Source organism: Suncus etruscus, chromosome 3 (assembly GCF_024139225.1).
Source record: "Suncus etruscus isolate mSunEtr1 chromosome 3, mSunEtr1.pri.cur, whole genome shotgun sequence".
Lineage (NCBI taxonomy): Eukaryota > Metazoa > Chordata > Mammalia > Eulipotyphla > Soricidae > Suncus > Suncus etruscus.
In genome coordinates this window covers 35,957,055-35,969,551 of record NC_064850.1, presented here as the reverse complement: position 1 = coordinate 35,969,551, position 12,497 = coordinate 35,957,055, and the positions used below count along the sequence as shown (strand labels likewise).

The 12,497-nt window shown below is 42.8% G+C and overlaps 1 protein-coding gene and 1 non-coding gene across 2 annotated transcripts in view; one reads left to right on the top strand and one right to left on the bottom strand.

Annotated features, from left to right (window-relative positions):
• Positions 1 to 44: 44 nt before the first annotated feature.
• Positions 45 to 12,497, bottom strand: part of CATSPERB (cation channel sperm associated auxiliary subunit beta) — a 97,760-nt gene continuing 85,307 nt past the window's right edge. Inside the window, exons 23-26 of the mRNA XM_049770724.1 lie at positions 12,315 to 12,450; positions 8,648 to 8,748; positions 7,519 to 7,593; positions 45 to 242 (exon numbers count right to left, since the gene is read on the bottom strand). Of these exons, the coding sequence (XP_049626681.1) occupies positions 45 to 242; positions 7,519 to 7,593; positions 8,648 to 8,748; positions 12,315 to 12,450 (510 nt within the window). The remainder of the gene's footprint in view (positions 243 to 7,518; positions 7,594 to 8,647; positions 8,749 to 12,314; positions 12,451 to 12,497) is intronic.
• LOC126005231 (U1 spliceosomal RNA) lies at positions 11,894 to 12,052 on the top strand. Its single transcript, XR_007494400.1, has one exon. It is a non-coding gene; the product is annotated as a U1 spliceosomal RNA (small nuclear RNA).

Genomic DNA, 12,497 nt, shown 5'->3' with positions numbered 1-12,497 from the left:
AGAAACTCAGGACCTCCCCTTTCCCACTCTCCAGATCTTCATGTCTAAAAATTGTTATCAGGGATAAAGGGTGAATGCTGGACTTTATCTTTTGTGATCAGCTTATTGCACATGTCCCATGGATGGATGTTGCGTATCTGCAGCATAAATGCTATAAAGATCAGGCCCCCAAGCAGGACAGCGGCAGCGATGGCAATCAGTGTATGTCCGGGGAAGGGCATGGGGACTTCGTCCACGTAGATCTGCAACAGATAGAAAAGACTCGAGCTTTCTCTATCTCACCAACCTTTTTGAGGTTCCCACAATGATTGAGCCACTATTGACCATTGTGCAGAATTCTGAAGACACCCTACAGAGCCTCCAAACGGGCTCTTGATGATGTGACTAGTTGCCACACCATAAGGATGGAAGAATTCTAGATCTCATCTGATGCCTTTATCTTACATATATACCTACATATAATATTGGTATTACAAAGACTTGGACACCAAGTAGGAATACCTGACTTCCCAAGGTATTTGGGGGGGAGAGGGGAGACTTAGGGGTCACAATCAGTAGTGTTCAGGAACTACTCCTGGTTTATTGTTTAGGGGATATCTCCTACTAGTGCTGTAGAAACCATGTAGTGCTGGAGATCAAATGTGGGGTGTTCTGCATGCAAAACATATGTTGTGCTCTTTCTCTGAGCCCTGGGAGTTGGAGCTTGAGGAATAAGTGAGTTCACTGAAGAAAAGCAGGAACATTGTTGCCATGTGCTCTTTTAAAATTATTATGATGATGATACTTATTTTGGTTTTTGGATCATATCCAGCAATGGCCAAGGGTTACTCCTGGCTCTGCATTATGGAATCACTTATACTAGTGCTCAAGGTAACATATGGGGTACCCGTATGTTTGAACCCAAGTTAGCTGCATACAAGGCCAGTGCCTTATGCAGTGTACTATCTCATGGTCTCTAGGAACATGTTTCTGAAGCTCTCTCTTCTTTAGGAACTCCTCCCCAGCACTGCACAGAGGAAAAGTGCAATTTCTATGTTTGAAGGTAACAACAACAACAACAACAACAACAACAACAAAAACAGGTTTTAGAGGAGACTTGGGATTTCTGACAGAGGGATGAGGTGAGGCTGTTTGCACAGAGACAGGAGGCCAAGTGGGGTGTCCTGTGTCAGGAGAAGGAGTTCAAGTCCACATATTCAGATTTCTGGGATATAGGAAGCCAGATCATTTTGGGGAGAATATACTCAGGGCTTATTCCTGGCTCTGTGCTCTCGGATCACTACTGGTAGGGCTTAGGGGACCATGTGTGGTGCCACAGATCAAACCTGAATTAGCTACATGCAAGGCAAGTAAGTGCCTTCTCTGCTGTGCTAGCTTTCTGGCTCAAGATCACTTTTGAGGTAGAAGTAAATTGGGCTGTGGGGGTTGAGAAACAGGACTGAGGCCAAGAGAAGAGCTGGTAAGTTGTTTGAGGGTAAAGCTTCTGCCATCCTCCGGGTGTTCCCAGGTGGTTTCTATCCTCTTAGAAACACTTTTTCTTGGAGAGCTGGAACTTCCAGTTCACTTCATGAAGCTCACCACAAGGAGTGGTGAGTGCAGTTATAGAAATAACTACACAGAGAACTACCACAATCATGTGAATGAATGAGGGAATTGGAAATCCTGTTTAGAGTACAGGTGGGGGTGGGTGGGATGGAGGGAGATTTGGGGCATTGGTGGTGGGAATGTTGCACTGGTGAAGGGGGGTGTTCTTTACATGACTGAAACCTAATCACAATCATATATGTAATCAAGATGTTTAAAAAAAACTAAAAAAAGATACAATGGAAAAAAAAAGAAACACTCTCTCTTTATTATTGATTTATTTTTATAATTCCTCTGAGTCAGCCCTTGCATTGCCCTTTCAACAGTGCTCCGTGGACATGAGTGTCTCACTGTTTTAAATGAATCCAGCTAATAACTTCCTTTCCATGGTTAATCTGTGTTGATATAACATTGCTGGATTAATTTTTTTTTGCCACATTTAGTAGTGCTCAAGCATTACTCATGGCTCTGCACTCAGAAATTACTCCAGTTAGGCTTGGGGACAAAATAGGATGCCAGAAATTGAATCGGTTTGGCCCTTTGCAAGGTAAATGCCCTACTGAAATGCTATCACTCGGGCCCCAAATGTTTAAATCTGTGTAAAGCTAATATGTCCATAAAACAACTTTTTTTTTTAATGCTTTGTTTTTGGACCACACAGAATGATGCTCAGGGGTTACTCCTGGCTTTGCATTCAGGAATCCCTCCTGTTGGTGCTTATAGGGGATGCCAGGATTGAACCAGGATTAGCATTGTGCAAGGCAAGTGCCCTATTCACCTTACTATCTCTTTAGCCCCAACCTTCCTTTATTCCCTCCTTCTTTCCTTCCCCCCTTCCTTCCTTCACTCCTCCATTCCTTCCCTCCTCCTTCCTTATTTTCCTCCTTCCTTCCTCCTTCCTTCCTTTCCTCCTTTCTTCCTTCCTTCCCTCCTTCCTTTCCTCCTTTCTCCTTTGTCCTTCCTTCCCTTTGTCCTTCCTTCCCTCCTCCCTCCCTTCCTTCCCTCCTTTCTCCCTCCCTTCCCTCCCTCCCTCCCTCCCTCCTTCCTTCCTTCCTTCCTTCCTTCCTTCCTTCCTTCCTTCCTTCCTTCCTTCCTTCCTTCCTTCTCTCCCTTCTTCCCTCCATCCTTCCTCCCTCCCTTCCTCCCCTTCTTCCCTCCCTCCTTTCTTCCCTCCCTTCCCTTCCTTTTCTCCTTCCTTCCTTCCCTCCCTCCTTCCTCCCTCCCACCCTCTCCTCCTTCCCTCCCTCCCTCCCTCCCTTCCTTCCTTCCTTTCTTCCTTCCTCCCTTCCTCCCTCCCTCCCTTCCTTCCTCCCTTCCCCACCCACCCAGTGAGATTGCTTTATGTGCAATGAAAAGAATATTCACTCCATGGAACTGGGTCCCAGAAATAGGGCCTTTTGACCCCCCCCCCCAGTTTAAAAGGAAGACCTGGCTGAAAGGTGTGGAGAGTGGGTAAAACAAGTCATTTCAGACTGTGAAGCTAACTATCTTTATGGGAATGGATTAGCAGGTTTAACCATCACTTGTTGTATCTTAGAGCTCAGACTTTATTCCAAATTGGATTAGAATATATATTATATATACTTATATAATTCACATATAAATTATTATTCATTTATTCTTGGGCATTTTATATTAGATTTAGTGACTCTTTTCAGTACCACAAAATAACAAAAGTCTTTTTCAATCTGAACTGTCAGAAGAGGAATGTCTAGTTAACGTTGGTAAAAAAAAAAAAAATTTAGACGGGTTGGGGGAGGGATTAAAAAAAAGTAAAATCCAGTCTGGGAACCAGAGATAGTACAGGAAGGAGTTAAGGAATTTGTCTTGAACCAAACTGACACTGGTTCAAATCCTGATCACCTTGTGGTTCCCTGAGCTGCCAGGAGGGGTCACTGCTGAGCACTAAACCAGGATTAGTGTCTGAGCACTGCAGGGTGTGGCTCAAAAGCAAAACAAAAACAGAACTCTCTCTCTCTATACATATATATATGTATATGTATATATATATATAGATATAGATATAGATAGATATAGATATAGATAGATAGAGATAGAGATAGAGATATAGATAGATAGATATAGATATAGATATAGATATAGATATAGATATAGATATAGATACCAAGGAGTGGGAATCCTGGATACCCACTCCTTGGTATCTATTCCCAAAGCACATAAACATTGCTCCAAAAACACATGCACATGAACACTTACATGGCCATTATCTCTAAAAAAATGAATAAGGAAGTTGTGGTAAACAGACATCAGAGAGATAGTACAGAGTGTAAGGCACTTTAATGTAGCCAGGAGGATTCAATCTTGGCATCTCACGTGGTGCCTTGCCAGGAATAACTCCTCAGAGCAGAGCCAGGAATAATCTTTGGCATTGCTGAGTATGGCCCAGAAACAAGAAAAATGTAAGAAAGGAAGTAATAATTTTCTTCATTTTTTTTTTGATTTTTGGGCCACACCCGGCAGTACTCAGGGGTTACTCCTGGCTGTCTGCTCAGAAATAGCTCCTGGCAGGCACGGGGGACCATATGGGACACCGGGATTCGAACCAACCACCTTTGGTTCTGGATCGGCTGCTTGCAAGGCAAACGCCGTTGTGCTATCTCTCTGGGCCCAATTTTCTTCATCTTTGATTTTCAGTATTTGAGTCTATTGTAGTCAGGCATGACTCCCTCCTCCCCCATTTATCTTGCTTGGGATTCAGGAAGCCTCTTGAATTTTTAAACTTTAGTTAATCAAACTTGGGCATTTCCAGGTTTTTCTTCAAAATTTTTTTCCCTTGCCCCAATCTCTTTGTCTTGTCTTTTGTGAACTCGGATGGAGTTCAGGATGCCAGAGATGAAACCCACCCAGGTTGGCTGCATGCAAGGAAAGCAACTGTACGATTTCTTTGGTTCCCCAAACAAAAAAAAAATTCTTGAAAGTGGCCAGTGAGAAACAACACTAGTGTTACAGTAAGGAAACAACAGCTTGACTGTTAATTTCCAGTCAGCAAACAGAGAAATTAGAAGAAAGTACAAAGGCTTTACTATGCAGCAGTGGGGGGGTGGGGGTGGAGGGTTATCTGTGAAGGAAGGAAAGACCATCAATCCAAGACACTATTGCTAGTGGAAATATTCATCAGAAATGAAGGAAGGGCTGGAGGGATAGTACAGAGCTAGGGAGCTTGCCTTGCACACAACCAACCACATTCACTTCCTGGCATCATACATAGTCACCAGAACACTGCCAAGAATAATCTCTGAGTCCAGAGACAGGTATTAACCCTGAGCACAGCTGCATGTGTGTTTAATGACAGAAACAAAAACAAAAAAACAAAAAACACCAATAAAAAATGAAACAAGGGCCGGAGAGATAGCATGGAGGTAAGGCGTTTGCCTCTCATGCAGGAGGTCATCGGTTCGAATCCCGGCGTCCCATATATGGTCCTCCCGTGCCTGCCAGGAGCAATTTCTGAGCCTGGAGCCAGGAATAACCCCTGAGCACTGCCGGGTGTGACCCAAAAACCACAAAAAAAAAAAAAAAATGAAACAAAACTAACCCCCAGTATAAAGACAAGTGAGTATGTCTCTTTGTAAAATGCTTAATATTTGAGGCTGGGGAGCTATATAGCAGGTAGGATGCATACTTTGTATGTGGCCAATCCAGGTTAGATCCCTAGCACCCCATATAGTTACCTGAGCATCACCAGGAGTGATTCCCCAGTGCAGAGCCAGGAGTGGCCACTGAGCTTTGCCAGAGGTCCCAGAACAAATAAAGAAATTAAAATAAAAAATTAAATAAAATGGGGCCAGAGTGGTGGCACAAGTGGTAGGGCATTTTCCTTGCACGCACTGACCTAGGACGGACCACAGTTTGATCCCCCAGCGTCCCATATAGTCCCCAAGTCAGGAGCGATTTCTGAGCACATAGCCAGTAGTAACCCCTGAGCATCACCGAATGTGGCCCCAAAACAAAAACAAAAATATTAAATAAAATGATTAAGATCTTCAGGAGAAATATTAGCAGAGGAAAATGAAGCATCAGAAATGGGAAAGCCCAGGGCCAGACCGAAAGCACAATAGACCCAGGTTTGATTCCCGGCATACGATATGGTCCCCTGAGCCTGCCAGGAGTGATTTCTGAGCACAAAGCCAGGAATAAACCCTGAGCACCTAGATGTGGTCCAAAAACCTCCAGCTCTCTTCTCATAGGTCCTGACTGCTCTTCCCCAACTCTCCAGTCTCAGGGACCCTTTTCCTTAGACCTACCCAAGAGTTTCCCATTTACTATTATGATCTTCCTTGAATTGGGGCCACCCATGAGGCAGAGGTGAAAAAAGACAGAAAAGAGTTAGGAGGATTTCCCACTCATGCCCTTCCTCTTCCAGGTGCTTCTTTTCCAAGTGTCTGTCTAGGGGAATGGATGGAATTATTTTCTCTGAGTTTTAGGTCTTCCCTGCTGCCATGACCACTTCTCACTGCCACAGAAGTGCACATCTTTTTTTGTTTTTGGCAACACTCAGCGGTGCTCAGAGGTTGCTTCTGGCTCTGCACTCAGGAATCGCTCCTGGCAAGCTCTGGGAACCATATGAGATGCTGGGGATCGAATCCAGGTTCTGACCCCAGAAGTGCACATCTTTATGGGACCTATGAAAGTGGTCCTATAATGATCCCATTGAGTGAAAGAGACATATAAAGAGAGTTAATAAGACAGAGAGATGGGGGAGAAAAGGACGGTGCAAGAAAGAGAGGAGAGAAAGCAAGAATTTGACTTTGCTTCTGTCATTGGTGTACTAGTGATGGACATAAGTGAGTTCTTAATCACCTTTATGAAACCGTGTTTGTCCATCCCCACAGGCAACATATGCTATTATACAAATAGTCAGAAGCACTAGAAATCATAGGGTGACCTGGGTAGACTGACTTTGGTCCCCAATTCTTAGGAATCTATGTTTTTGGTCACACTCGGCAGTGCTCAGGGGTTACTCCTGGCTCTGCGCTCAAAAATCGCTGCTGGCAGGCACGGGGGACCATGTGGGATGCTGGGATTTGAACTGCCATCTGTGATGGATCGGTTGCATGCAAGGCAAACGCCCTACCACTGTGCTATCTCTCTGGCCCCTGGGATCTATTTTCTAACATTTGAGATTCTCTCATTATGGGGCCAGAGATACAGAACTGGGGAAAAGAAACTTGCATGAGGTCAAACCTAGTTCTATCCCTGGAACTGCATATGGTCTTCAGAAAGCCTCCAGAAGTTATTGCTGTGCACAGAGCCAGAAATAATTCATGAGCACTTCTGGGTGTGACCCCACCCCCCCCCCCAAAAAAAAAGCCAAAGCTCTGTTATGGTGAAACCTGAGGGATTAATTCAATAAAGCCCTACTCTACCATTACAAGGCAAATTCCCAAAGGAAAAAAATTACAGTAAATGAATCAGACATGTAGATAGTGGCTAGCAGGGAAGAGAATGGACATCAAAAGTCAGATCAAGGGGCTGGAGCAATAATAGAGCAGGGAGATGCATGCGGTGGGCAGGGTTTGATCCTCGGCATTTCATATTGTTCCCTGAGTTCATCAAAAGTGATTTTTAAGTGCAGAGCCAGGAGTAACCCCTGAGTACCGCTGGGTGTGTCCCCCAAACAACAACAACAACAACATATCAGAGTGTACATAGGAGGGAAAGGGACCCAGAGAAACAGGGGTGATTATTAAAGTGTTCCAGGTCCTGTCACCTACCACACAACCCACCTCCCTTCTTTCTGACACTGTCACGGCCATGCTCCAGGGTCCTTGGGCATCTGGCTTTATCCATCACACTGATTCTGCCCATGTTTTCTCCTGGATATCCTTGCACAGAGGTTTATCAAGTTGTTTTTTTTTTATTACCCCCACCCCACTCCCAAGCCCCCATGTGATACCTGCACATTCACTTTACCTGAAATTCTTCAACTAACTGACAAAAAGTGACACCTTCAATGACAGACACTCTGAAGTGAAAGAGCTCCGAGCCCTGTGGAAGGAAATACAGCCCATTATCAGTATATCTGGCACATAGGGGCCACTTTCCCTCTCAATGCAGTAGAAGAAAAAGCCAGTTGCACCCCTAACACTCTGGGCATGAGCACACATTGACATAAAAAATGTAGGGAAAGGACATGTATGTAGCAGAGGAATTTGAAAGTTGATAGGTCTCTTGTTATATTGAAGAAAAGAGCAAGAGAACTTGGTGAGAACATTTGGCTCATCTCCAAGGTTTTGATTGTTTTTTTACTACCTTCAATGACATGATCTAGCTTAGGTTAACTTTATGTTAGAACTACAAGATCTGGGGCCAGAGAGACAGCATGGAGGTAGGGCGTTTGCCTTGCATGCTGAAGGACGGTGGTTGGAATCCCGGCATCCCATATGGTCCCCTGAGCCTGCCAGGAGCAATTTCTTAGTGTAGAGCCAGGAGTAACACCTGAGCACTGCCGGGTGTGACCCCCAAAACAAAACAACAAAAAAAGAACTACAAGACCTATGTTTGATGATTCAGTTGAAGAATGCCAAGCTTATTACCCACAACACTCCTCGTTTTTGTTTTGTTTTGTTTTGTTTTGTTTTTGGATTTTGCGCTGCACACGGCAGCACTCAGGGGTTACTCCTGGCTATGCACTCAGAAATCACTCCTGGCTTGGAAGATCACATGGAACACTGGGGATCAAACCAAGGTCCATCCTGGGTCAGCCTCATGCAAGGCAAATGCCCTACCTCTATGCTATTGCTCTGGCCCCCTTCTTCATTTTTTCAAATAGCTTTTATGCTCTACATTGATATTGTCTAGTCAATAGGCACACAAACAATATGTGAATGCTAGAGTCAATTCTCAAATAACTTGAGAATAATAACATCAAAGAAGACGAAGGCAAAGTAATCCTTTCCATATACTTTAAAGGTGCTGTTTCAACCATTCATGGATATCCTGACTTTAAAACTAAAACCCTTGTATTAAAATCTTTTCTTACATATAGATTTTTTATTTATCTGAATTAAAAACAAAAAAAATTAAAAAGTGGTCAATTTACCTGTATGCTTAAGTTGAGGCCTACAGGATTATATACTGGAACTTGAAAAAGATATTCTGCATATTCTTTCAGTTTCTTTATGTTACTTGGTACACTGTGTTCTAAAAGTACATGAAGTATATTTTAAGTACATTAATGTTGTTTTCTCTTCTTGCATAACATTTGCATACATTATAATTCATTGGACGATCCTGCTCCTTAAGATGACTAACTGCTCCATACTTTTAGTTTTGCTCACCAATGTGGGAGATCCATTTGGGAGAAATTAGATCAAATGATCTCACATGACATCATCTTGGCGATGGACATTTTTGTTTGTTTGTTTTTGGGCCACATCTGGTGACGCTCAGGAGTTACTCCTGGCTATGTGCTCAGAAATAGCTCCTGGCTTGGGGGACCATAGGGGATGCCGGGGAATAGAACCACGGTCCATCCTAGGTTAGCACATGCAAGGCAAACGCCCTACTGTCTGCACCATTGCTCCGGCCCTGGTGACAGATATTTATTGGAATAACCAGTTTTCACTCTATTGGGGATAATTCTTTTTTGCTTGAACTTGCCACTGTTCTTCAGGTTGAGTCCTCACCTGCATGGACACTGGGTCTTTGACAATGAGGTAATGAGGTAAGGATCTGGCTAGAAAGAAGATCAAAGAAGGTGAAAAGATTACATTCTTTGACCCATCTTTGAAGGCAAAAGTCTCTGATTGATTCCTGGCACTACATAAACCCTTGAGCACTACTAGAAGAGGCCGTCAAGCAGCCCTCCTAGAACTATTGGGTGTATCTTCAGAAGAAAATCTAACAAAAAAACAGAATGAGATGAGGATCACCTAAGTAACTGCTAACTGATTTTCAGTCAGATCATAACAATTATTTCCAGTAAAATTTCTCAATCAAAGTGGGAATCAGTTACTTCTGCCTTTCTTATACTTCTTCCTAAGATCAGGTGTGTAAGGTTGAGTTAGAAAAATGGTATGGGGGCTGGAGAGATAGCACAGCAGCAGGAGAGATAGCACAAGGAAAGGACGTTTGCCTTGCATGCAGCCGATCCAGGACTGATGGTGGTTCGAATCCCGGCATCCCATATGGTCCCCCGAGCCTGCCAGGAGCAATCTGAGCACAGAGCCAGCAGTAACCCCTGAGCGCTGCCAGATGTGACCCAAAAACCAAAAGAAATAAAGAAAAAGAAAGAAAGAAAGAAAGAAAGAAAGAAAGAAAGAAAGAAAGAAAGAAAGAAAGAAAGAAAGAAGAAAGAAAGAAAGAAAGAAAGAAAGAAAGAAAGAAAAATAAAGAAAGAAGAAAGAAAGAAAGAAAGAAAGAAAGAAAGAAAGAAAGAAAGAAAGAAAGAAAGGAAGGAAGGAAGGAAAGAAGGAAGGAAGGAAGGAAGGAAGGAAGGAAGGAAGGAAGGAAGAGAGAGAGGTAGAGATAGAGAGAGAAAGAGAGAGAGAAGGAAGGAAGGAAGGAAGGAAGGAAGGAAGGAAGGAAGGAAGGAAGGAAGGAAGGAAGGAAGGAAGAAGAAAGAAGGAAGTACTTTTCTTTGTTGTGCTTTTCAAAATGCTTTTGTTGGTCGAGTAATACTTGGAAGACCAAGTATTTGACTATTATTATAAGAATTCAAATTTTATTTAATTCCATATATGAATAGCTATAAGAATTCACACATGAGTAAATAAAATGTATATTTGAGACCAAATCAGTTGAGACCAGTTTCATTTTTCTTTTCTTTCTTTTTCTTTTTGGTTTTTGGGTCACACCTGGAAGTGCTCAGGGGTTACTTCTGGCTCTAAACTCAGAAATTACTCCTGGTAGGCTCAGGAGACCATATGGAATGCTGGGATTTGAACCACCATCCTTCTCCATGCAAGGCAAACACTCTACCTCCATGCTATCTCTCTGGCCCCTGGTTTCATTTTTCTTATTTAAGACATGTTTGTAGCTTTTCAATGATCTGACCATCGCATTTTTTGGAAAGGTCACATCCAGTAATGCTCAGGGTTTATGCCTGGCTATGCACTTCAGAATTACTCCTGGCAGTGCTTGGGGGACCATATGGTATGCTAGTGATCAAAACCGGGTTTGCAACAGAGAAGACAAGCACCTTATCCACTGCCTTATCTTTCCAATTTTGTGATCACCAATATTTTTAGCAACTTTATTCATCATATGAGATAAAAGACCCTGTAGATAATGTGAGAGTCCCTTTTATATATACTTCCATAAAGTCACAACTGTAAGAGGGCACACTGCTCACCTCCTCCAGTAGAAAAATAATCATGTTGTTACAAAATTTTATTATGGTACCATGATTTATAAAGCTCACATTATAGTTGTTTCAGGCATACAATGTTCTAATACCAATCCCACCACCATTGTGACCTCCCCTTCATCATCTGCCTAGTTTCCTTCTCATCCCCCAAACTTGTCCTCTTAGTAGGCATAATTTACTTCATATTGCTAGATACAACAAAATTGCAACTTAAATGACCATAAAATAGATCAATAAAAGTCAATTTGTAATAATTGTTATATATTATTATGGTGTTACTTAAGTCTGAGGGGCTGGGTCAGTAAAGTAGTTCAGTAGGTAGGGCACTTGCCTTGCATACTTAGGGGACTGTATGGTCCCCTGAGCCCCACCAGAGGTGATTACTGAGCAGGACCATGGTCAGTCCTGAGCACCACTGGATGTGGCCCAAAAACAAAAAACAAATAAACAACTAAAGTCACTGTCTGAGAATTTACTCAGCCTGTTGGTGTTGACTTAGCTTTCTTTGTTTTCATTCACCAAGCTTGGTGGTCCTCTATACAACTTTCCTATCAAATTTGCTGTGCTCCTGCTGGTTCTTAGGACTGTGAAATTTTGAGATGCTGAAGGAGGCGGAGGCTTCTGGTCCTATTCAAAAGGGAGGTGAATCTGCCTGCCTCCATTCCAAAAATGTCACTGAGTTTTCATGCCAGAGATTGTATGATTTGGTAGATCAATTGTTTTTCTAAATGTAATCATGTTTGTTATTCGTGTCCAATATGACTTTAGTATGTCTTATTCAAGTTATTATTATTTTTTCTTTCTGGTGTTTGGGCCATCCTTGGCAATGCTTAGAAGCTGTTTCTTGTTCTGTGCTCAGATGTGGTCCCTAGTGATCCTTGGACCATATGCAGTACCAGGGATTTGAACCTGGGCTGGCAACATTCAAGACAAGTGACTTAATCCCTGTACTAATTTGTAAGGACTCTTAAAGTTCTTCTACTTACCTGGCAGGGGAGATACCATGATCATGAAGATGGTTTCCCCAAGGTGAGGCTCACCCATTGCACTTCGAGTGTGCTGACCCCTGCAATTTCCCCAAATGTGGGAAACTCGACTGCAAAATTTGTGGTAGTGGGGGACTGCGTTCACGCTTAAAGAAATTAGTGTTTTTTAGAAATAAGAAAAGTTCTTTTTCTTACTTTTTTTTTTTTAATAAAGAAAATGTCTTTAAGGCCCCACACCTAGATCCCTGGAAGTAAGGCTGAAGTAAATGGAGGTGTAACCATTTAGGTATCTAGGGATCCAAGTGTCTATCAACCAAATTCCTGGTAGCCTAGTGACCTGGCAGGTTCTATAGCCCTTGAGGTCAGAGGACATTACTTCTGAGATAATATCATGAAAAAAGAAAGAAACCTACTTAGTTTCCAGTTCCCCCTCTGATTCACTTCCGACACAGTCACCAGGTATGGCCTCGTTACTGGGAGATGGCCATCCTCACTGTGAATTTCCAAAGTAATGGGATAGTTTGTGACAGGAAACTTAAACCGAGGAACCTACAGCACAAATCCCAAAGGAAAAAAAATCAATTTGAAAAACTTCA